Here is a 23300-nt window from a genome sequence, read left to right on the forward strand (position 1 = left end):
TGTTAGTATGTATTCATATGTATTCATGCATGTTTTCTTTTAGCAAACGCAGGCCAATTATACTTCCCGCTGCGTTGTAACTTTAAACATGTAATTTTAAATATTGCCCTACTCTGCGATTCTCATGAATCTAACTAACTACCACAGGCTTCAACAGTGCAGAAGAAGGAAGCAGAGGAGTAGCAGGAGTAGAAAAGTAGCAGAAAAAACGGAGCACCACGAGGAGGAGTCTGAACAGAAGTGGGATGAGAGAGTGACTTTGATGGAGGTGGTGACAATTTTGAAGTTAGCAACGAAGGAAACTGGGGCAGATTTGCTTAACGCATAAGCATTAACATGTACATGCATATATGTGCATGCATGCATGCATGTATACATGTATACATGTATGTTCCCTTGTGCCAAGTATTAGCGCATGCTGCAAATTTAAAAAAATAACGAACTAACTAACTAACTTTGCCTTTACCTAACTTAAGCCTTAAGTATATATTCATAGACTAGAATATACATAGACTTTGCCTTTACCTAGCTTATGCCTTAAGTATATATTCATAGACTAGTCTGATTACCTGCCGTAAACTAAAAGCTATCTTGCGAGCTTCTGTGAACTTTTTGGTAAGTACATGTTTATTATTAAATTGAAATATAAGTAGATATTAATCATATATAATGATCCTTGTGAACAACTTAGCTACTATTAGGCCGTATAGCCCACTTGTGGAAATGAAGGAGTATACAAGTTATTGATGCTCCAAGAAATTTATGTAAAGGACTCTCAGAATCAACAGAGTCTACGACAACAGCAAACTGTTGAAAGCCTGTTGATAAAAAAAAGCAAAGGAGCCCAAGGAGCAAAAAGTGAAAAGTAGTAGCTGCTGGAGCCATTCAAATTGCCGAAGCAATTAAATTCATGTCTCAAGACGTGGAGGCAAAAATGAAAAGCAAACATTTCAGGACCCACAATGGAATCACGGCACAGATCTTAAAGCAAAGAAATATTGTTGAATTGCATTAAAAAAAGGGAGTTTGTGCTGAATGCCAAACGGAGAAATATTATACAAGGCTGGGATTATGTTTGTTAGAGAAAACAAAAATTGTATTGAAAGGCAATAAATCATCAAAGACGGCAATCTATTTATTGATGGCCACAAATGACTGTGCGCTATCTACACATGCAGATTTAGAAATATATATTAATATATACATATATATATATATATATATATATAGATATATGCAGGCAAAGGAAAAGCCGCATCCATATATCAAAGGTACATTAGCCTAAATTTGAATTGGCAGACACTAGACCAACACTCACACTCACACAACCACACACACTCGTACATATATAAACCTCAAGCACATGTCAGAATTAAATAATGTAACGCACGATTGCTCCTCCACTCGCCAAACCACCCATTTAACACCCTAGCAGCAATACTGGATCCCACTCGAAACCCCCCTAGGCACCATCCTGGCAGGCATTGGCATTGGCTTTTATTTGAATTTGGTGCGTGCGGCTGTCACTTGTCTGTTACATTCGCCATGTAAACACAACCGCAGGCAATTTTGGCAATTTGCGTCAACAGGCAGGCACAAGACACAACATGAAAACCAAAACCCCGAATAAAAAAAGCATGCAAAACACTTCAGTTCATGGCAGATACTTGACAAACAGATACCCTTTACACAGGTGCAAAGCGACCCAAACTGACACAAATACACCTGGGAGCTTAATATGGAAAACGGTTTAATAATCGTAATGCAAATATAGATATATAAACATTAAAAATCCCAAATTATTTTTATTATTTGTTTACATGTGTTTTACTTTTATATTTCAATGCTTTATTGAAAGTGCGAGTGTAAATAAAACATACTATAATTACGTATGCGAAGAGATCCTCCAGCTCCAATAAATATATTTTTATATAATATATACAAATCCTTTAGGTTTAGCAATGCCTCCTTTTGCGCTCTTCATGCATTTGCACAACTTTATTATACCCTTTCTAAGGCATTTATATATTTGCTCATTTTTATTGTTATAGGGTATAAAAATATAATATTTGGAGTGGCAGCCGTTTACGAGCTGAGAGGAAACGCAAATATTGTATAAATGCGCGATGTTCACTCTCTTGCATCCAAAAAATATACATATATATATATATTTTGTTTGCGACAAGGTATGCATACAAAACGTAAAAAAAGGAAATGCTAACAAAACGAAGCCAACATACCCTACCCTAAACAAATAGAACAGAATTGTTTTTTATGGATAATATATATTAGAATTTAATCAATGTGCCTATAATGTTCCCTTTAATAAGAGTTAAAGCCCATAGAGGAATATCTTGATACTTTTTTTTTTTTTTTGTTTTTAAAGATACATATATGTTATACATATAGTATTCTCTACTTACAAGCCATCTGGAGATACTAGTTAAATTTTATTGGGTCAAATGTACTTCTTATAAGGGTATATACACTTCGGCATGCCGAGCATAGTCGTTTCTCTAGTTTCTACTAGCAAAATTATTTCTGAACACACATTTTTTCTTTGGTTGTTTAATAATAAAGAAAATTTTTGAAAATTTTATAGAATGTGCCATACTATTCTTAGGTTTTCAAGACATTTTTTGTGACTGCAACCAAAGAAAAATTTCGGATAAATTTATTGTTTGGATAATGAATTTTGGATAATCTTAGACCAGGTTCTCACAATTTGTGTGATTCCAATTCGCTGTGCAAATCGAAGAAAATTTTACTAAAATTGAATACAATGTTATTCAATGAATTTTATGTTCATATTGCGATCTTAAATAATTTTCCAGGGTTTCAGTATGGCATATCTCTAAAAATCAGATTCTTTCAAATTTTATAAGAATGGGAGAAGGTAGCTTATTATCTGAATCTTTATTATCTGAAATTGTGAAGTAGAAGATGACAACTTTTGCCGGATACGTACACTATGCTTATTTACATATTTTCATTTTCATTTACAGGGTATAAATAATGAAAAATGCCAAAGCAACGAAAATTTGCCAAACTCAACAATGTCAAACACACGGACACACACACAACTAAACAACTACACACTCGCGACACACACATGTAATATTATATGATGCACCGATAACATATATATACACATATATACTTACATGTACAAATATGCAAGGTAAGCAGAACTTTTATATTTTTTCGGTCGAAGTCGTTTTCTGATTCGTTTACGTCTACCTATGTGTAATGTGCGAAGGCGAAAACCTTAAAAATTGGTGGCGTAAGCATCTGCATGCTCCACTAAAATAAATCAAGAAATAACATTTACACGTTCGTTTTTTTATGTTGTATTTGCCGCGTAACAATAAAAGCAGACATCTCACGCCCTCACACCCCACGCCCCCACAGACCCACAGCCCCGCCATAGAATGAATAGGTTCTGGTGCAGCAAAAGAGAGCAACGGTAAACAGTGAAAGCTGTTAAAGGACAGGCATAGGGCACAGTCAAAGCTGAAAGCCAGAACCGAAAGCCGTAAGCCGTAAGCCAACCAAGACAATGCCACAAAGGAATTATTTACTACGTGATACAACACTAAAGTCATTCCACGGTATAAATGTGCTCGACGATGCCCCCGACACGCTCACATACCCCCCAAACTGGGCACCCCCATTGGCTCTCGAGTGCAGAAGGGAGTACTATTAATACATAAAGAAAGCATTTCTCACCCATAAGCACAAAAAGGCCATCGCCACAGCAGCAAAAACAGCAGCGAAGGCACGCGGCGCATTACCCAAACGAGCGCGGCAACAAACGAATCAACGTTTGCATACCCTGTTGTCCAGTCGAGTGCCAAGGGCTATGCGACTCTTAATTAATTAAAATATTCTTCATATTTCATAAATTCTTTGCAATGATATTCTTTCCTCATCCACTGACTCTCTTTATATACATATAAAACTGTTTGGCCCGAGTGAATGAATGACTGAAATTCCACCCGCAAGAAAAACGGTTGAATGAAACTCTTTCGTTCACCATTCGATTGGGCTCTTTATTCTAATTGATTTTATTATTATTTCACTTCAAAAGTCTTCAATCATTTATAAACAAATATATACAATATCCCACAACACATCCACAGGGTATCTCACAGTCAATAAGACATTTTTGTTGTTGTGCTGATACTATTGCCATTGTGGCCTGGCTGTCCAACTGGAAAAAGCGCAATAATAAAATTGGGGGAAATTGGCTTTAAGATGGGTAAGCGCCACAGACTGGAAACTCTTTGCCCCATCTAGTGGCAACCTAATCAGTTGCGAGCCAGCTAAGTAACTTTATTAGACTATTATTTTAAATTGCCTGGCCCAGGCCATTGTGCACGAGTCAGTTCGTGTGTATGACCACTGTAATCTGTAAGCTGAGCTTTCACAGCTTCTATTGTGAGTAGATGCTGGCATTGTTTGTGTAAAAAAAATGGGAGAGTTGCATTGCTTCGTAATCGAAAGGTTGCCAACGATTGCACAGGTCATCGATAAGTACCAATAGTGACAGTACCAAAGCGATTTTCCCATTAAGATTACAATTTCGTTGTATGGAAAATCGCTTGCACGAAATATGAAAGGTATCCTAAATCGATTGCATTGTTGTCTGGCATAAGCTATTGTACTTGGGCAAGTTGCATGAATTTATTATTTTCCACTCTTTCGCGTTATGAAATGCATTGTTACTAGCTGCTACTTTGAAATTCCACCCGCAAGGGTGAAAAATTGGGGAAAAACAGTTGCAACTTGTTTGCTTCAAAACTTTTCCGAATATCCATCCCCTGGTGGAAACGAAGGTCGAAGATTAGAGCTCAAATTAATTTTATAAGATCTTTATGAAAAATCATTTGAGAAGTTTTTCACACTTTTCGCACTTTCCTCGATGAAAAATGAGGGTAAAGATATTTTGGGGGAAGCTTTTGTAATATCTACCCGCTAAGTGTGCTGAATTTGTGGAAAATTTGCTTTAAACTAATTTTCAAATAGCTTTGTAAAATATAACAGACGTTGAGCTCAAGATAGCACGGGTATATATTTAAATTTTCTACGGACGGGAAATGATGAAAAATTTATTTACAAAATTTGAAGCACACAACTGGCCAGGGGCAAGGCCGGGATATACCCGCCAGTGTGTATATATTTGCGTGACACTGTATATATTAATATAATCGGAATGAATATAAATACGCTATGTACATATATGCATATGCATGTGAGTGGATATGTGGATATGTGCATGCATATATGTATGTATACATGCGGATGTTTATGTATACATGTATGTTTTCTTATGCCAAACGCACACCAAGTTTACTTCACTCAGCGCTATACATTTCATTAAAGCATACCATACATTGCCGTTCTATGCGATTCTCATGAAGACAAGTAAGCCCTGCAGGCTTCCATTATAAATTATAAGCTAGCATTTTATGTAGCCATATGCATGTGTATATGCATGCATGCATGTGTGTATGTGCGCATGTATGGATGCATATGTGTATGCATGTTTTCTTACATCAAATGCAGTCCAAGTTTGCTGCACATTTTTAAAATAACGTACGAATATTGCCCTTCTACTTATACTCATAAATTGAAGTAAGCCCCCCAGTTTTTCATGGCTTAATTATAAGTGTTTTGTTAAAAAGTGGTGCTGGCAATCTAATACACTATCATTTTGTGTCTATAAGTATATACATATGTGTGCGTGTGTATGTGCGCATATGCATACATGTATGCATGCATGTATACCAAACGCAGGCCAAGTTTGGCCTAAATTTCTTAAACAGCATCCTTGAGTCAATAGTCAAGTTACCAATAATATAAACTTAAATCAATAGCCTGATGCTCCCGCACTGTCCTTTCTACTTTAATCAAATGCTAGCCACAAATAGAAATCGAAAATAGAAGTAGTTGTCAAAATGGGTTAACCCAGTTCAAAGTGGGCCACGCTGTGCCCAGCCGGTTGACATCCACTTAATGGTCGTACACACACACACACACACACACACACACTGGGAGCGCAACGGAATTCTGACAACGTGTTTCGGGCCGAGCAGACAAAAGCAGAACGTTGTCCAATCCAAATCAATCGACAGGCACTTGTCAGTTCTAATTGCCTTTAAAACCAGCAAATTGTGAAGCGTTAAGCTACACTTCCCATTGTCAAATCCCCCTCCCTCCCGTGGCCATGTCCCCATTTCACGTACCATGCTCAAACTCAATCAAATCGTGAACGTTGCGAAAAGTTCAAACAATGAGCTCGCTTCCTCAACAGCAGAAACAACTACTGAGCTAAATAGACAATTTTGCACACAAATCCATTTAATCTAGAGATAAATAACATTGGGAGCTTACGGCATGGTCACCCTTCAGACCCCCTAACCAAGTGCCTGTAGGCACTTAACGCACCCAAAAATTCTTACGCAGCACTGGCGTTAAAGTCCTAATGATTCTTTAGACTTTCAGGGACTTTCAGATAACTCATCCTGTGGCGCTCCACAATCGCTGCTCTGGGCTGGGCTGAACTGAGCTGAACTGGGGCAACATCTTCGGGTTTGGGCGCATCTTCAGTTCGCTTCTCGTATCGATTTGACAGCGGGGCAATAAAATCCACTGTGATTAGGTTAAAACTGTTGACTTTCAAACAGGGTTTCCTGTTTGCCCGGCTTGTTGTTTTGCCTTTTGTCGAAAGTGCGGCATCAAATCAGAATGGCTGCCTGCTCCCAATACTCCCTCCCCACACGACCATGCCCAGGACCCCAACCGAGCGAGCGAGCGGGCGGGCGCACAAGCATTTCTGGCAACCGAACTGAATCTGAACCGAATTGGGCGGGTTATTGAATGACTGTGCAAATCGAAAGAGATAAAAATGCCAAATAGCTGCTACAGCATCCACCGGCAATGTGATTCTGTGGTGACTCTTGTGTGACGCTCATTTATTTAATGGTTTTAACTTCCAATTTCCCAATTGTCAGACGTGCCGCCTCTCAGCCATTAACCAGCCATAGCATAGACTGAAAGAAGACCCAAAAAAAAAAAAACGAATAATGGGGAAAACGAAAAGCTCTCAATACACATTTACAATGCAACGAACCACTTATACACTTGCCAACTTAATTAACAGCTAAGCTAAGTTGGGTTGAAGTTAATTTCAGTTGAGAGCACGTGATAAACTGCTTTAAAACTAAAATACTTAAATTCTACTCTCCGCGCTTAAATGTTTAGCATGCTGGTTTGGCAATTTATATTGCTGCTGTTGGCAAGCGTATTATGTGCTGTGTCAGCATTTCACTGATGATAAAATCCACTAGCAACTAATAAGTTTCAAATAAAAATGAAAATGCGCACGTGTGCGGCCCTAGCCTCAAAGGTGAACTGACACAGTGGGTGGCGGTTGGCATGTGGCTTCTGCGGTATATGCTGCCTTCTATATGACATACATACATGCAAACGTACCTATGTATATTCCTGCCACTGATACGTAAATCTGCAAAAATGCTAACAAAACAAATGGACACATGACACATAGTAAAGTTTACAAATGCAAATCAGATGCTAAACAAACTCGACGCCAGCAACAAATATGTCATAACAGGACACAAATATGCACTCAGCAAGTGTGAGTGTAAAAGAGACATCGAGAGAGAGAGAGGGAGAGAGCTAGCGGGAATTGGTTAGAGATAGAAAGAGAGCAGCATACATTTATGAGCTTTGGCCCGTTTGTCGTTGACTTTTTCAAAAGAATTGTATAATATTTTTGAACTAAATATGTATATGTGTGTGCATGCAAAATAAGCACACACATACACACACACAGCATAAAATAGCAGCACACACACGTACACATGTATCTACAAGCTGTAGCTCAAACACAGGAAATGTAATTTGCATAAGAATAACACACACACACACACACACACATGGATGTAGATAGAGAGACACGCCAGACTGAGGCATATGGCACACATATTGAAGTATGGCAAAAGGACAAGCCAACAAAAGCAACAACAGAGCAACAAAGCAGCAGCATCAGCAGCAGCGACAGCAACTGGGTGACGGGCTACCCGGCTGGGGGCTGACTGAAGTGTCCTTTAACGAGATTTGCATCTCATCATAATAATGTAAATGACATATAGACGGGGAAGGGCATCATTTTGGCGAGTGGTCGTTACATGGATTTAACATAACTAGCAAAGGGTTTATTAAAGTGTCGGGGCGTGGCCGTAGCATATTTTAGATTACATGCACCAAATGTGATGTGTACGTGGCAATAATTTAGTAATACAAATTAGCCTAAGGGCAAACGATTTGCGCAACAGCTTGAGCAATAAGTTAACTGCGATTACGAGAGTAATTTATAAATCATTTACCAGTCAAAATAGCCGAACAACAATGGGCAGCACTTTTAGGCTTACAGTGTACTACATTTCACATTGAATAAAATTTAACTGCTTTTATTTGAATAGGCCGCACTGTAATTATAGGTTACACGTTTATTTAACAACATCGTTTAATCTGAAATGGGCAGCATTTAATGTAATGTGGGCCGAACTGTTAAGCTATGTTGGCTCTGTGTGTAGATTTCGCATTGAGGAGCATGTAACTGAATTTATGTTTATGGGTAGCACTGTTCCACCATAAGTACCACTTTTATTTCAAAGTGGGCAGCACTGTTACGCAAAATTGGCTGCGATTTGCAGCAATGATAAACGTTTTCTGCGGCTTTAAATCGAATTTGATTAATTTTCTATTGAAATTCCAGTTGAAATGTTGTAGAAAATAACTTAGCCGCACCTGAACAAACCCCAATTTAAGCTTAATCATCCATTTGTTTGGTAGTTTTTAAGCTCAACCTAAGTATTGATAGCTGTTTGCCAGTAGTTTCATCAGTCAGGCAAGCTACAAATGGCATCCACATACAGAATGGGGCACTTGGCTCGTTCCCATTCAGCTTGCCTCCGGCTACCGTTAGTGGTGCAATTTATTTTGCAACACTTTCGCTGAGAAACTTTGTGCGGCAGGGGCTTATAGCGATAGCAATTCTAGCATGCTAGCGGTGTACACGTCCAATATCCTCAACCATGCAAGCAAAAGTTTTGAAAACTTCTCATCGCTCCGAGTGTAACAAATTCAATTTGTCAGACTTGCTGCGCGCTCTCTCACTGTACGGCTAATCCATTTACAATTTTGAAGTAAACAAACAAACAAAATGTAAACTATGCTCGGTTGAAGCTCTCACTTTGAGCTTCAATGAAAATGCGACACAAACTTTTCCTGTACCACAACGCCCGAACGCCCACACCAAGCGCCTCCACTTCTGCTCCAGCTGCTTCTGATAGTTTATGCAGTTTCGCGCCGACAATTGTAAGGAAAATAAAATGCGAAAACACGCAAGTGCTGGAATTTCCATTCTATTTTATCTTTTTCTCATTTCTGTTGCTTGCCTCGCCTGCCACTCTGTCTAGGCGACGAGTGCTTTAAGAAAGCGGAAAAGCTTCTGCGTAAAGACGTTTTTTTTTTCGCCACGCTGCACGTGTTTAGCTATTACTGCCGCGGTTGCAGCAGCAAGTGCCACAGGATGTTAGCCAGGAAATGTCCAAAAGGTAAACAAGCCCGAAAATTCAAGTGTCAACATTTGGAGAACGTCAAGCGGAACTCAACTTTTATATCTGCTCTTAAACAGAGCTGAAAAGCATTCAGAGACGCCAACTGCCTTAATTATATGTCAAGTCATAGTGAGTGGGCGTGGCGGGGCGGCTAAGTAGATGCCACGAGTAGTTGCAACTAAACGAGGGCAATTCACAAAGTAATAAAGCTGCTGGAAAATTCGAGCTGACATCATTTGAATGCAGCTGAATGAGATGACTCCAGAGACATATTGCCGCAATTCAGAGTTGGATAAAGGGCATCTCCTTATTGCAACAAGTATGAGTTACTTGTTCTGACGATCACAACTTTATAGCTGTCAATAGGACAGCTTGCGTTATTATCTTTAAAACACAGTTAACTATTTGAGCACTTGGCTTTTATGTGCAATTTTGCAAAATCCTTTTATTTTTGGCAGCTGTTGTTGCTGCTAAAAACATAGCCCTATTTTTAGGCACTCAAAATATTAGCCTCGCAAATGCCAAACGAGAAGCCGCCAATTAATTAAAAAGTGCTAAAGTTTTGACAGTTTTATGATGCCTAATTTTAACTGCCAGCCATCCAGCCAGCAGCAAGTACATTACTTAACGAGCGCCCCTCGCTGCTGGCCAAAAATGAAATGGGCAATGAAAAAACGCGTATACGCCACGTGTAAAAGCTGAGAGAAACTTTGGAAGCGCGCAGTTAACCTGAAAATTAAATTCGAAAATGCGCTGCAAAAGCAAAAATAATTCCTTTGCATTCGCTGTATACATATTTGTGTGTGGGTGTGTATGTGTGTTTGGTGTGTGTGTGTGTGTGTGTGTGTGTTTGGTGTGTGTGTGCTGTTTCTCTGTGTAGCGCCGACGGCATCGTTTCTTGTACAGCAATTTGCGAGTTTGCTGCGCGCAGCACTCACGTAATGAGCATAAACTACAGGCACAAAAACGCAGCCGTCGCAAACACACACACACATACACACGCACATAGCACGCACACACACACACACACACACACACTAACGCATAGATGAAGAGAATCGGCGCTGCCGTGCACATAATTGGTGCAAAAGTTTGAAATTATCACGGAAGCACGCCGAAACACGTACGTACATCAGCGTCAACGGACGCGAGATGGCATAATACAACCTGGAGGCGGCGTCCTGATCCCCGCCCTTGTGCCCTGCAACGCCCCGGACGGGCTCCGGACAGGACCCGAGCTCGCCTTTAGGCGAAAATTTATTAGAGTGTAGGCAGTACCTAATCCAGACCCTAATTACTCATGGGCTTGTAGTTTGGGCCCGTGTAACAATTAGCAACACCGGGTTTAGTCAAAAGTTTTATTTCGGTGGGCGCAGTTCGGGGATGCACACTTAATCTGACCCGTGCAGGGTGTGGGCGGCCGGCAAGGGCAATGGTCAACGGGCAACGGCCCGGTCCGGTCCGGTGCTTATCTTGAAACGCAAAATGTTTCACTTTGAGCTAGCAGCGACGAACTTCCGCACGAGCTGGCCAAACAATTAGCTAATGCACTGGGAATTAACTTTGTCTGCAGCTGAGTTTAAAAAGCGGAAAGACGCCGGCAGCCATGCAAATCAGTTGAGTGAAGTTGGCTGCACTTGGCAAGCAATCGATAAAGCAACGTTCAAAAATTGGATTGATTTGACAGCTTCATCTGTCAATTAGCTGCTGAAGTGTAACAGAAACGTTAAGGGCATTTATTTGATTCGATGTTTGAACTTTCGCAAAAGTCTTAATTTGCATCAAGAGCAAGTTGTCTGAACGAATGATTGAAGCCTAACTGGGAGGAGAAGGTACTCTATATAACCCTGAGCAGCACACCTATTAAAATGTGCGGCCATTAAAAAGTTTTTCTATGGCCCGGGCACTTGAAAAGGGAATTTCTGTTTTTGCAATCTGGCACCTGCAAGTGCAACTGAAAATACGTTTGCATATGAATTTTTCAAAATGTTTTTTGCGTTGACCTCGTTTACGGGTCAGAGCAGCTATGAAAAGTTTGCCGTACAAACTAAATTGCCGTTGCAACAGAGCAGATGGCGAGGCAAAGCGTTGCGAGGCAACGCACGGCGAGAGAAGGGCCGATGAGCAGCTCGCAACGGGACACGGCTTGGGTTACATAGCATATTGAAATGCGATTACAGCAGCCCTGGCGGTAGCTCCATGTTCATTAAACATGCATAAACACACATACACACACACACACACACACACACACACACACACACACACACAGAGCACCAGCTGTCCCCAGGCAAATGTAAACAATTTAAATTTGCAAGCGATGTGCTAATTTTAAATCAATTACACGACGTGACGGCACTTTAATGCTAAGCCCAATCCTACAATATCCACACACATGCACACAACCACACACAGACACACACAGGCACAGTACGCCCATTGCGACGCGACTTTGACAGCTGCCAGTGCTGCCCATGAACAGTGCCAACTAATATCGAAATCCGTGTACAAGGCAGCAGCCATGTTGGCAACATTTGGTGTGAAAACTTTCTGTTTGGGGGTATTACTTTAAAAGTTGTTGCCCACAGCGTCCTTCCATTCATTTCAACAGAGGCGAACGCAAGGAGCAAGGCAAAAAAAAATACAACAAGTCTCGAAAAAGTTTGTCAGTGGGTGCTCTTTGTTAGTGGTACATTTGGTGACACACAAATTGCAGCCTGAACTGCCTGTGAGAGGAATCAGCAGCTTCTCAACTCAATTTCAGTTTGAAGCCTCTTCCCCCAACCCCACTCCCCGCCGCCTATCCCACACCTCTACATCGTCTAACCGTCTACTCGTCTGTTAACCAGCAGAAGGAGAAAGCAACAGTTTCTCTTTTTATTTGTCTTAAATAAATACGCTTGTGGGTATGAGTGTGTTTGTGTGCTTCTTTATGGATGAAAGTTACGCCGCCAAGTAGAACAAATATATGTATGTATGTGCATATGTACTCACAGTATATCTATGTATGTATGCACATGCATGCATATGTTGATAATTTAGTGAACTTGAATCTTGCGTTGGCTATATACAAATATATGTATATATGTATTTATGTACACATATGCATGTGTGAATATAGTTTACAATATTTATACACTGTGTGTAAAAAAGCTCTACGAAACACCTGCCTTAAACTCGTAACCTCCTAAAAATAAGAGAACACGGCACTTTACATATGTATGCTAAGTAATTTATATGTATTTGTAGGCATGTACATGCATGTGTAGCTTACCGGCACAGACTTAAAATCTGTGTGTGTGTAAGAGCAGACATACCTACATACGTACATCCGTGCAAACAAACGAAAATATAGACATACACACCCTCACACACACACACACTTAAATTATTAAAGATTTAAAGTTTTTGCAACGAGGCAAGCAGGAAATTGATATGCACTTACCGGTCGCAGCATCACGGAATATAAGAATAATAAAGAGGGTGCTATCTTGGAACTCCGAAATATATATAGTATAGTATATACACACATCGAATATTATTACAGTAAAATTGCCTAAGGTGAAGTTTGTTTTGGCAGCTGTTGTAAATTGAAAGATAATAATCAAGTTGAAAACAAAAGATGGCGCAATCTATAGTAAAGCGAAATAGAAAATTAATGTTAAACAAATACTAGCTTATTTGAGAATAGCTAAAAAATGCACAAAAATCGCATTTAATCAAAATCAATTTAATTAATTACATTACAACTTTGTCTAATATTGTTTTGACATCAAATTTTTTCAAATTTTTTGGCTTCATATTATTTTGGCCGTTTCAGCTTTTGACGTTTTTTAGGTTATTTCTAAGATAGTATTTACAGATCAGGTGGCAGCACTTAAATTGCGCGCAAGTATTTAAATACTCACTCAATGGTAGGTTAGTGAAATGCCAGTTTTAATTTAAAATAGTTTTTATTTATTTTTAATAGAATTTCGAGATAGAGCATATATTGCTTATTATTTTTTGTTATTAGCATCCAGTTGACAACTTGAGTGTAAGCTTTAATTGAACTGTGTGTAAATAGTTGGCAGTTATTTGATGCGTTCAGCGTCCAGCTGTATTTATTTTGCTAGGCAATGGACCGGAAGCGCGCTTTAGAACTATTTTAAAATTTTCGCTGACAGTGTGCTCCTCCTTAAACAGCACCACCAAGTTGAGCTCAAATTCTGCAAGCATAAAAATAAGTTTTATTGATTAGGCCAAATATCACAAAAGAGCAAACCGCAACCTACCAATTTTAAAGTTCTTGGTTAAAAGCGTGGGGCATGTAAACAAGCGCGGCAGCACCATATAAATTGGTATTTCCAGCTTGGGCATAACGTTTCCGTCGGCAATCTGTATGGTTTGCACTTCAGTTGCATCCTTGGAGTAGCCCTCGTCGCAGCCACAGGTCTCCACGCGCACCAGCTGCATCTCAATGGACCTTATGGGCGCCTCGGTATGCTGCACGGTCAGACTGCCTGTAATGGGCATCGTGACACACGATTCCAAGCGATCCAATCGACCCGTGATTAGGAAACGCGGCATCGTTACACGCTCCTTGGCATTGATCATGCTCAGGCTGAACGGGACGGCGCGGGTCGCCTCGTCGCTTAGGGGCGTGGGCTTGTATTGCACACAGAATTGCTGCACTTTCTGCAGCGATTTGCCCAGAAAGTTGCGCTTCACATTTACATCGCACTTCAGCTGATAGTTGATGCTGATGAAGACGCCGTGATATGTTTCATATAGTTTGCGGGGCTCCTTCTTGCACACCAACGGCAATTCAAAGTGGAATTCCGAGTTGCCGGCACTTAGTTTACCCGGGGCCGACAGCTCCAGGCTGTTCTGCAGCAAATTGATCGGCTTCACGGAGTTGTAGAAGGCATCGAAAAGGCCAACAGTTTTGCTACTTAGCTGCAAGTTGACCACGCCGTCTAGTGTAAGGAGTATGCCGTCGTGTTTGGTTTCAGCTGGACACTGAAACTGCACGCAGCCCACCAGCATGTCCTACGCAGAGAAAACTATTAGTTAAATGTTTTGCTTGATTGTTTACATACGCACATTCTCATAATACACTTTATTCTCACGTTTTAACTTTATTTCAAAGTTAAAGGCGTTTCCACTCATCTTGAAAACTAAGTGGAACCCACAAATTGCATTTATTACAACTTGTGACGTTTGTTTACTTTCATTATTGCAAAACTTTTATGGGCAAGAAATATAACAACAATAATAAGTTACACATCGATAACAGAAAAAACAATCGATAGTTTAGCCAAGCAGTCGCGGCGTTGCCATACTGTCATTTCGGTTGGCTTATTATTGTTACGCGAGCGCAAGGTGCATGAAAAAGTTAATGTGTTGAGTTTTTGTGATATTATCAAAGAAATAAGCAAGAATGTTGGCACTACGTAATACACAAAAGTTTTATATACGGCAAGTGATACATAAATAAGCATAGCTTGTTGCCATGTTGTAATTCCCATTGTTATTAACAGTGCCTTGCTGCCGGCAGCCTGCAAAAACGTGGGACTTCTTAGCTACTCAAGCTCTTCCCAGTCGAAGGACGATGATGGTGCCTCCTCTTCGGATGATGAGAAGCAGCCGAAGAAGCAGCGTAAGTCTGCAGAGAAACCCAAAGAAACAGCAGCGCAGCGCTTGAATCGCTTGCTTGGCAGCATGCAAATGCAAACTACGGATCACCTAGCGGATGCGGATTTTCCACGTCCAGGGGATGCTAATCGCCGGCGCCGGGAAGCACTAAAGCAGGATGCTGCCACTAAGGACGTTATCACAGCAGCCAAGAATATTGCCAGCATGTTGGGCACGGGCGAAAACGAGAGAAAACAAACCGAATCCGAACTGCTAGCTAAACTACTGGGACACAGCGTGGAAGGTGGACCAGATGCACCGCCAGGCGATAACAAGAGCACACCAGCCGCAAGTGCTGGCACAGAGAAGGAGCTCAATTTAAGGTGTCTGCTTTCCGATATTCAATTGCCACTTTCATAACTTTGCCTTTTCTGGCGACTTTTAGCGAACTAATTGTGGGCATGAAAATCGATCGTCGCCAGCAGCCGCAGCAAACGGAGCAAACTCGCGGCGAATATGTGCGTCGCACGTTGGCATCGCGTCCCAAATCCAGGTCGGGTGATCACACATCGTCGCAGCGTCCGCAGCGACACATTAAACGTGAAGCGGAAACCTTCTCAGGCAGCGTCAACTTGTATGGTGGCGAACCTTTGGGTATTTTTACCAAAGACTCAACAAAGCTGCTGCATTCACCGGACATGCTCTCCACCTGGTCCGCGCTGAACGAGCGTGAATTGAAACTACAGGCAGCTCATCCACCTGCCAACTACTTTGAGCAGATGATCCAATGGACGGCACAAGGCAAAGTTTGGCGTTTCCCGATTGACAACGAGCAGGATATGCATGAGGAAGCGAACGTTGACTTTTCGGAGCACATTTTTCTGGAACAGCATTTGGAGGGCTGGTGTCCCAACAAAGGGCCCATACGCCATTTCATGGAGTTGGTGTGCGTGGGTCTCTCCAAAAACCCGTACGTTACGGCGCAGGAGAAGAAGGAGCACATTTTGTGGTTCCGCGATTACTTTGAGGCCAAAAAGGACATTCTCAAGGATCTAATAAGCAAAGGAAGCAATGAAAGCACAAAGAATGTAACGGCTTAGTTTTGATGACGTGAAATATTTGTTAAAAATATATATATATTTCGCTTTATAAGACGATATATGCGCGTACTTGTATATATGTGTATACTTCGAGACTTTTATGCTATTTGTTTTAAGTAATACTTAATTTAAGGCCGATTCGCACGCTGATGTGCCTGGGGACTGTGCGTGGAATGTGTGCCAAGAATTGGATAAATATATATTGTGCTTCAGAATAGCAAAATACGCTTCTCCACCGTCTTGCGGCAAATTGGGCAGCCCTCGATTTGATCACCGCACATCTGGCAGGTGCCATGTCCGCACAGAAAGACCATATTCTTAATTCGATCGAAGCAAACAGGGCACATGGTCTGCAAAGATATAAAGCACATTAAATTGTTGTTAAACAGTTGCCAATTATTTAAATATTTCATCTGCTACCCACCTGCTCCTTGATGTCCTGCAACTGTTGTTTCAGTTTCTGCACATCGTCCATTTGGAAATTGTTGACGCCGGAAGGCGCGACCATACCGCCTGGTAAATTCGTAGCGTTCGCTGCTGCCGCAGCAGCTAATAAATTGTTCTGGCTATTCAATTGGTTACTGCTGCCTGCCACTGGGGTGACCACCGTGTTATTCATGGCCACGCTATGACCGGAAGTGTTCACACATGGCGGCTCCACAAACTTCTCCTCAGTGGAAGTCAAGCACACGGTGCCGGCGACGCAAACCTTTTCGACGTTACCTGTGCCACCGCAACACAAGTTAAAGTTTAACATCTCATCGATCTGCGTGCGACACAAGACGCACTTCTTCATCAGCGCACTGCAATGCTCGCAGGCCACCATGTGGCCGCAGGGACGAAAGAAGACGGCGGCACGTCTATCCGAGCAGACGACACACTCGTCAATCTTCTCGCGCGATGTGACCGTCTCACGGCAGATGAGACACTTCTTGACGCGCGGCGCGCACGTTTCGCAGCAGCTAACATGGCCGCACGGCTTGAACACGGTGTCTCGCTTGCCATCCGAGCAGACGAGGCACTCCTCCAAGCTGGTGGGCTTGTTGTTATTATTGTTATTGCTGCTGCTGCCGCCAGTTCCACTGCTGTTTTTGTTGCTGCTGCTGCTGCTGGTGCTATCTGCATGCATGGACTGTGCCATGTCCGTGCTGAGTCCGTTGAGCCCAAAGGCGCTCCCCGAGGCTACAGTATTGAGTGGAATATTCGCCGTGGCCGACTGATGCATACCAGCTGCAGTGCCAGCTGCAGCTGCGCTTTGAGCACGCGCACGTGCATTGAGACTCGTGCCGGCCACATTGCCTGGTAGCTCGACGTCATCGGTTTTACGCTCGTTGTAGCACTTAAGAAGCGTTTTGCAGAGATTCGGATCGGGACACAGGTCCAACGGTGTCTGCAGCTTGCGATTCTTCAGCGTCAAATCGGCTCCATTGGCCGCCAGGAAGCAGGCAATAGATGCGGATGCCTTTTTGTTGTTGGCATTACGCAGACCCATCAGCAGCTTGCCGAAGCCCTCGACATCCTGCAGCTGCTTCAGCTGTGAGAGTGTGTGATGACGCAGTGCCTCATGCAGCGGCGTATCACCATCTTTATCGGCTATATTCAAATCGGCGCCATCCTGCACCAGCAGCTTAACAATCTGGACATGCTGCCGCTCCACGGCCAAGTGAAGTGCCGTCTGCAGATTCACATTCTGCCTGTCCATATTAGCTTTGCCCATGTGGACGAGCAATTCGGCAATTTCCACGTGATTGTTAAGTGCGGCCAAATGCAATGCTGTATAGCCATCGTCCTTTTTCTCCTCGACAATCCAGGGTCGATTCGTTTTAGTCAACAATATCTTCATGGCGCTCGGATTACCCTTTAGCGCTGCATGATGCAGCGCATTGAATCCATTGTTGTTGTTCAACGTGATATCAGCTCCAAAGTCGAGCAGCAGTGAAAGCATCTCATCGTGCTCCTGCAAAAATGAATAGTAATTATATAAAAATATATTTTAAGAAACGAAGATATCTTTTCCACATTTAGTTAAATCTCTACCTTCGATATGGCATCGTGGAGCGGCGTGTCACCTTCAGAGTCCTGCAAACTGGGATGGCAGCCCAGCGTGAGCAGCGTCTTGACCACATTCAGATGCCCCTTGTTGACGGCAATGTGCAGCGAGGTCTGGCGACGTTTGTTGCGTGCGTTTAGATCTGCGCCAGCCTTGGCCAAAATCTCAATGACAGCTGCCTCATCGCCAAAGGCCGCATGATGCACGGCGCGATCGCCGTCCTTGTCCTCGATCTCTACATCGACAGAGTGTCGCAGAAGCACTTGAATGACTTCAATATGGCCATTCTGGCTGGCGGCTTGCAGCGCCGTGTGACCCGCAAACACACCATTCACATTCACCTCCGGCACGGGACCGCCGCTGGGACTGCCCGCAGCCGCGGCAGCCGCCGCACTGGACGTTGAAGGCTGCGTGGCGCCAGCCAAATACTCCTCACAACGGGACTGCAATGAAGAGCAAAACATAAGCAGATGCTAATAAAAATAACAACAGACCAACTAACCGCAAATCCATTGGCTGCAGCCTTGACAAACTCCTCGGTGGCATCACCGGATACATTGGGCTCAAAAAGTTTCTTAAGAATGGCGGAGAGGCGCTCACCGCTGGGTATGACTGGAGCACAGTTGCCATCGCCCGTGACTGCAGCACCAGGGCCGGCACCGCTGGAGGAAACCACCTTGCAGACGGCCAGTGGATTGTATGTCCAAGAAGTGTTGCCCACCTCCACCTTCAGATCGTTGTCATGATAAACTTGTTGGACGCGTCCAATTTTACCCAATGTCAGCTGCATGGCATCTGCCCATTCGCCATGGCCGCGCTGCAGTATTTTAATGCTCTCCACATCCGAGCAGATCTTGACGATGTCGCCCACCTGGAAATCGGGCGGTGCTGTCGTTGGCGAAGATACCTTGGTCAGCACAGCTGGGTTGAATGTCCAACGATTGCCAGAGTTGTAGGCAACAACAATGTCATGATCCTCATCAATGCCAACGACCATGCCCGCATTGCTGAGGCACTCGAACATGCCGTCTGTCCAGCCGCCGTGTCCGTGCTGCAGAGATTGCACAATCTCCAGATCCAAATCGACGGTGACTTTGTCGCCAATTTGAAAACCATGTGGCCCCTTGCCCGGTCCATTCTCGCCCAGCAGCGGCAAATGATCGCGATATACATTGCTCCCCTTGGCATCGTTCACCACCTTGAGATCCGCCATGCCCTCAAAGCCGACGCGATACAAGTTCTTGGAGCCATTATCCCAAATAACGTAGGCCGCTGAGCGCGGCGACGCGGATGACCAATCCTGGATCTCGTTCACCTTACCGCGACGTCCAACGCCGCCATCCTGATCCTCCCACTGCCAGTCGACGCCACGCACAACGCGAGCGCCTGGAAAGATGCCGCGCACCAGCACCTTCTTGGACTTGCGACGCGGCTCAACCATTGCACGGTCACCGCCCGGCGTGCTAATCCGGTAGAAACGATGACGCAAATGATGCTTGTCGCCGTGATAGCATATGGAGCATACATCGTAATTGATGCACTCGGCACACTTCCAGCGTATGCCAAATATGGGCTGTTGGCGGCACGTATCGCACATGGTGCCCTCGTGCTTGACGCCAGTGGGTGCGCTGTCTAGAATGCGCAGATCGTAGGCGCCGGCACAGCGATAATTAGCGGCGGTTCCATTGTCCCAGACAACGACCACCTCCTCGGCGGACTCAAAGTTGCGCACCGTGCCCACATGCCCCTCGCCGCCATCCTGCAACAGACAGAGATTCATTTAGTTTCTCCAGCTTCAACTCACGCCACATTCAACACGCTAAAAATGATGACACTCGAAACTCACGCTAATCACAACGCGAAAATTATAATTAAAGCGCATTTGCCTGTTTCCCAACGCTCCGCAATGCTCTGCTGTGCTCAATCTACTAACTGTTAACTGTTAAGGGTGCAGTCGGCGCGTTGAACAATCTAGTCGGCGATCTTCAGATCGACCCCAAAGCCACCTCGTCCAGGTCAGTGTCAATAGAAAACAGAACAAATCAAGCGCACACGCTAACAGACAACCCATGGGTTCGCACCTTATATACCCTAGGTTTTATTATTCTACGGGCCATATATATTTAAGCCTTATCGATTATTTCATCGGCAAAGATGAAAAATTTGTAGACAATTTATCACATTGAAGCTTCATGTACAAGGTCAAGTACTCCCTTATAAAATCTTGAATATGGATTTTTCGAAAGACCTCTATGCATTGAAATCCCAATAGGCTCGGTTAAAAAAAGTAATATACTATACTTTTTGTAGAACTTCGAGAGGATTTATTTGCAATTCAGTTATTCGAAAGTGAGACCTCGGCTCGGGGATTGAGTTGATATTTTATTTTAATCCAAAAAGAAAATCGCTTAAGCCTTGGAATTCAAATAATAGTAAAACAAAATCAAAATCAGCCCAATTACAATTTAATGCAATCGCCGCCAGCCTCACGCGAAAGCCTTAAGACCCTGCCCGTCGAAAGTGTATATGTTGTTATTGAAAAGTCAGGGCCGCATTGATTTAATTAATTTTGCGAGAAAGAATAGGCAATGTCTGAGGGGTGCTCCCCCGGACCGTTGATCACAACGAACGATACCAACCTGCTTGTTCCACTTCCAGTCTGGGCCACGAATCACACGCGCACCAACTCCTTCCATGGAAAAACGTCGGGCGACCGCTGCAGCTGAGCCAGCAGCAGCACCTGCCCCGCCGCCGCTGCCCCCGTTGCCAACACCAGCGGCCACAGTGCTACCACCACTGACTACCACACCCACGGAGGTAGCCGGAGATGATGCACTGGCAGCGGCATTTGTCGAATCTTTAGCCGTTGTTAGAGTTGCGGCACAAGACATTATCTCGTGTCGATGTGGGCACAACTTGACTTAAATTCGATTTTTTTCACTTTTTCCGTGGGGCACAAAAACTGCAGGCGATTTTAGTGAGTGCAAGCAGCGTTGCCAGCTAACAAGTATCGCTGGCACTGGGCGCATACAGACACTTTTGCATTCCAATGCACTGAATGCCCAAGACAAACACTATGCCAAGTTAGTAAATTAAAATCAACAAAATTAAAAGAATTGACTATCAATAATAAGGCAGCGAATTTTTATCGAAAATAGCTGATTATAAAAATACACAACAGATAGTGTAAAAGCGTTAATTGAAATGATGATTGCTGCTTGGCAGTGGCCACCTGTGATCGTAAAGTGTTGCCACCTGACTGAAATGCGTCAAATAATTGTACTTCTATATCCAATCGACAATATCCTGATATTTTCAATATTTTGTCTACAAATATTTTTCTATATGCACATTTATTGCAAAATAGATAAAGGTTAGTTTACAAAATTGATTATTTTCCGTTTTTAAATTACTTATATCGCATATCGTTAAGCCCAGCATAAATATATCGACAATCACTATGATGTATCGATGATTTGTATTCAGCCATTCCCAGCCCAAAACCCCTTGCTGCATTAGCATTTGGGTTTTCTGCTTCAATAACAAAATTGAAATTAGCGTTAACATTAAAATGGCAAACAGCAACACGGACACCGGTGACACAACCATACTGGCCACAACAAGTGCTTCTGTGCAGGATTACAACCCCAATTCTATCGATGGGGAGCCACTAGAGCCGCGCGAGTCGCTGGTATGTTGCCTAAGTAAACCCCTATAGCAGGCACATTCGACTTTGTCTAATCTATAATCTTCATGGGATAGATAACCACAGCTGTTAGCTTTCTACAAAATACCAAAGTTCGACACACAACACTCGTCCAGAAACAGCAGTTTCTTCGGTCCAAAGGTCTAACTGCGCATGAGATACAATTGGCTTGCGAGCGGGCCGGTGTCTTTAGCCAAGATCCAAACAATCCCAATACCGTTATCAATATTGGCTCTCAGCTGGCGGTGCAGCCACAGCAAACTGCCTTTGGCAGACTGCGTGAGCTGTTGCACACGACAGCTTTGTTCAGCGGAGTCGTCTATGCCATATTTTTGTTCTGGCGGGTTAGTAGGTGAAATAGATAACAACATGGCCCCATTGTGCTTAACTTTTCTCCTTCCACTCAAAGAAATACATTGCGCCGTTTCTGTTTGGCAAGCCCAAGAGAAAACCCGTTGAGGATGTCTTGGTAGACATTGACAAGAAGGTAGAAGACCGCACAGATGCGCTCAATAAGGAGATTACATTGGTCAAGGACTTGATTACACTGCAACAGAAGGAGCATACCCAACAGATGAATCGTGAATTCAACAATTTCCGATGTGATTTGGATGCCATTAAGGGTTTGCTGCTAAATCGCAAACAATTTGCCGGACCTGTGCAGCCCATTGCGGTGCCCTCGATACCTGCTTGGCAGTTGGCCGGTTCGCCGCATCATCATCGCCATAGCAACAATAGCCAGTCGGATGACAATGAAAAGCCCGATGATGCTGGCTCCGGTTCGGGCTCCTCCGAAACTGAGGTAGTAACCAAGAACAGTGATTCTAGCTTAGAGATCATGTAAAAGGCATGACAAGGCTTATATAACTTGGCTTCATATATACATGTATACTTTATATATGTATATTGTATATGAAAAATTTGCTGCTTCAAGTAATCATTGTAAATTGAATTAATAACATTTAGAAGGTTTGCGTTTAAGCACTTAGGTTTAATTGTCAACGGCTTATCCATATCCATAATTGCTACCAAAAGTTAACTCACACATATATACAGTACGAATATATATTTAAAAAATATAATAAAAATCGGTTTGAATAATTGAAAGAAACTTTAATTATGCAATTTGTTAATCTATGCGACAAGAGCGCCGGATTTGTTTTTGTGTTTTAAAAAAAGTT

At 42.9% G+C, this 23300-nt stretch overlaps 4 protein-coding genes across 4 annotated transcripts; 2 read left to right on the forward strand and 2 right to left on the reverse strand.

Moving 5' to 3' along the window:
- Positions 1-13611: 13611 nt before the first annotated feature.
- On the reverse strand, positions 13612-14878 carry LOC115770305 (vacuolar protein sorting-associated protein 26C). Its single transcript, XM_030715540.1, has 3 exons — positions 14733-14878; positions 13922-14678; positions 13612-13855 (listed from the first exon to the last, which is right to left on the reverse strand). The coding sequence occupies exons 1-3, from the start codon at positions 14796-14798 to the stop codon at positions 13734-13736; spliced, it is 945 nt and encodes a 314-aa protein (XP_030571400.1). The 5' UTR covers positions 14799-14878; the 3' UTR covers positions 13612-13733.
- Positions 14879-14999: 121 nt separating this feature from the next.
- LOC115770304 (28S ribosomal protein S31, mitochondrial) lies at positions 15000-16378 on the forward strand. Its single transcript, XM_030715539.1, has 3 exons — positions 15000-15107; positions 15170-15646; positions 15709-16378. Exons 1-3 carry the CDS (start codon positions 15070-15072, stop codon positions 16361-16363), a joined length of 1170 nt encoding a protein of 389 aa, XP_030571399.1. The 5' UTR covers positions 15000-15069; the 3' UTR covers positions 16364-16378.
- A 179-nt stretch (positions 16379-16557) lies between these two features.
- On the reverse strand, positions 16558-21617 carry LOC115770300 (E3 ubiquitin-protein ligase mind-bomb). The gene is made up of 5 exons (XM_030715536.1): positions 21053-21617; positions 18916-20172; positions 18401-18856; positions 16788-18320; positions 16558-16713 (listed from the first exon to the last, which is right to left on the reverse strand). The coding sequence occupies exons 1-5, from the start codon at positions 21302-21304 to the stop codon at positions 16573-16575; spliced, it is 3639 nt and encodes a 1212-aa protein (XP_030571396.1). The 5' UTR covers positions 21305-21617; the 3' UTR covers positions 16558-16572.
- A 274-nt stretch (positions 21618-21891) lies between these two features.
- Positions 21892-23181, forward strand: LOC115770306 (peroxisomal membrane protein PEX14). The gene is made up of 3 exons (XM_030715541.1): positions 21892-22104; positions 22176-22463; positions 22529-23181. Exons 1-3 carry the CDS (start codon positions 21985-21987, stop codon positions 22961-22963), a joined length of 843 nt encoding a protein of 280 aa, XP_030571401.1. The 5' UTR covers positions 21892-21984; the 3' UTR covers positions 22964-23181.
- The last annotated feature ends 119 nt before the right edge of the window (positions 23182-23300 follow it).

This window comes from Drosophila novamexicana, unplaced genomic scaffold (assembly GCF_003285875.2).
Source record: "Drosophila novamexicana strain 15010-1031.04,08,12 unplaced genomic scaffold, DnovRS2.1 tig00004555-arrow-pilon, whole genome shotgun sequence".
Taxonomy (NCBI): domain Eukaryota; kingdom Metazoa; phylum Arthropoda; class Insecta; order Diptera; family Drosophilidae; genus Drosophila; species Drosophila novamexicana.

Bases quoted from the DNA above. Each gene is read 5' to 3' on its own strand.
- LOC115770305 (XM_030715540.1), bottom strand. From the start codon at position 14,798: ATGAGTGGAAACGCCTTTAACTTTGAAATAAAGTTAAAACGTGAGAAT. The intron at 14,679-14,732 runs GTGCGTATGTAA...TTCTCTGCGTAG, and splicing joins ATAAAGTGTATTATGAGAAT to GACATGCTGGTGGGCTGCGT. The intron at 13,856-13,921 runs GTAGGTTGCGGT...TTATGCTTGCAG, and splicing joins AACCAAGAACTTTAAAATTG to AATTTGAGCTCAACTTGGTG.
- LOC115770304 (XM_030715539.1), top strand. From the start codon at position 15,070: ATGTTGGCACTACGTAATACACAAAAGTTTTATATACG. The intron at 15,108-15,169 runs GCAAGTGATACA...TGTTATTAACAG, and splicing joins ACACAAAAGTTTTATATACG to TGCCTTGCTGCCGGCAGCCT. The intron at 15,647-15,708 runs GTGTCTGCTTTC...GGCGACTTTTAG, and splicing joins GAGAAGGAGCTCAATTTAAG to CGAACTAATTGTGGGCATGA.
- LOC115770300 (XM_030715536.1), bottom strand. From the start codon at position 21,304: ATGTCTTGTGCCGCAACTCTAACAACGGCTAAAGATTCGACAAATGCC. The intron at 20,173-21,052 runs GTTGGTATCGTT...TGTCTGTTGCAG, and splicing joins ACTGGAAGTGGAACAAGCAG to GATGGCGGCGAGGGGCATGT. The intron at 16,714-16,787 runs GTGGGTAGCAGA...ATATCTTTGCAG, and splicing joins TGCAGGACATCAAGGAGCAG to ACCATGTGCCCTGTTTGCTT.
- LOC115770306 (XM_030715541.1), top strand. From the start codon at position 21,985: ATGGCAAACAGCAACACGGACACCGGTGACACAACCATACTGGCCACA. The intron at 22,105-22,175 runs GTATGTTGCCTA...TTCATGGGATAG, and splicing joins TAGAGCCGCGCGAGTCGCTG to ATAACCACAGCTGTTAGCTT. The intron at 22,464-22,528 runs GTTAGTAGGTGA...TTCCACTCAAAG, and splicing joins CCATATTTTTGTTCTGGCGG to AAATACATTGCGCCGTTTCT.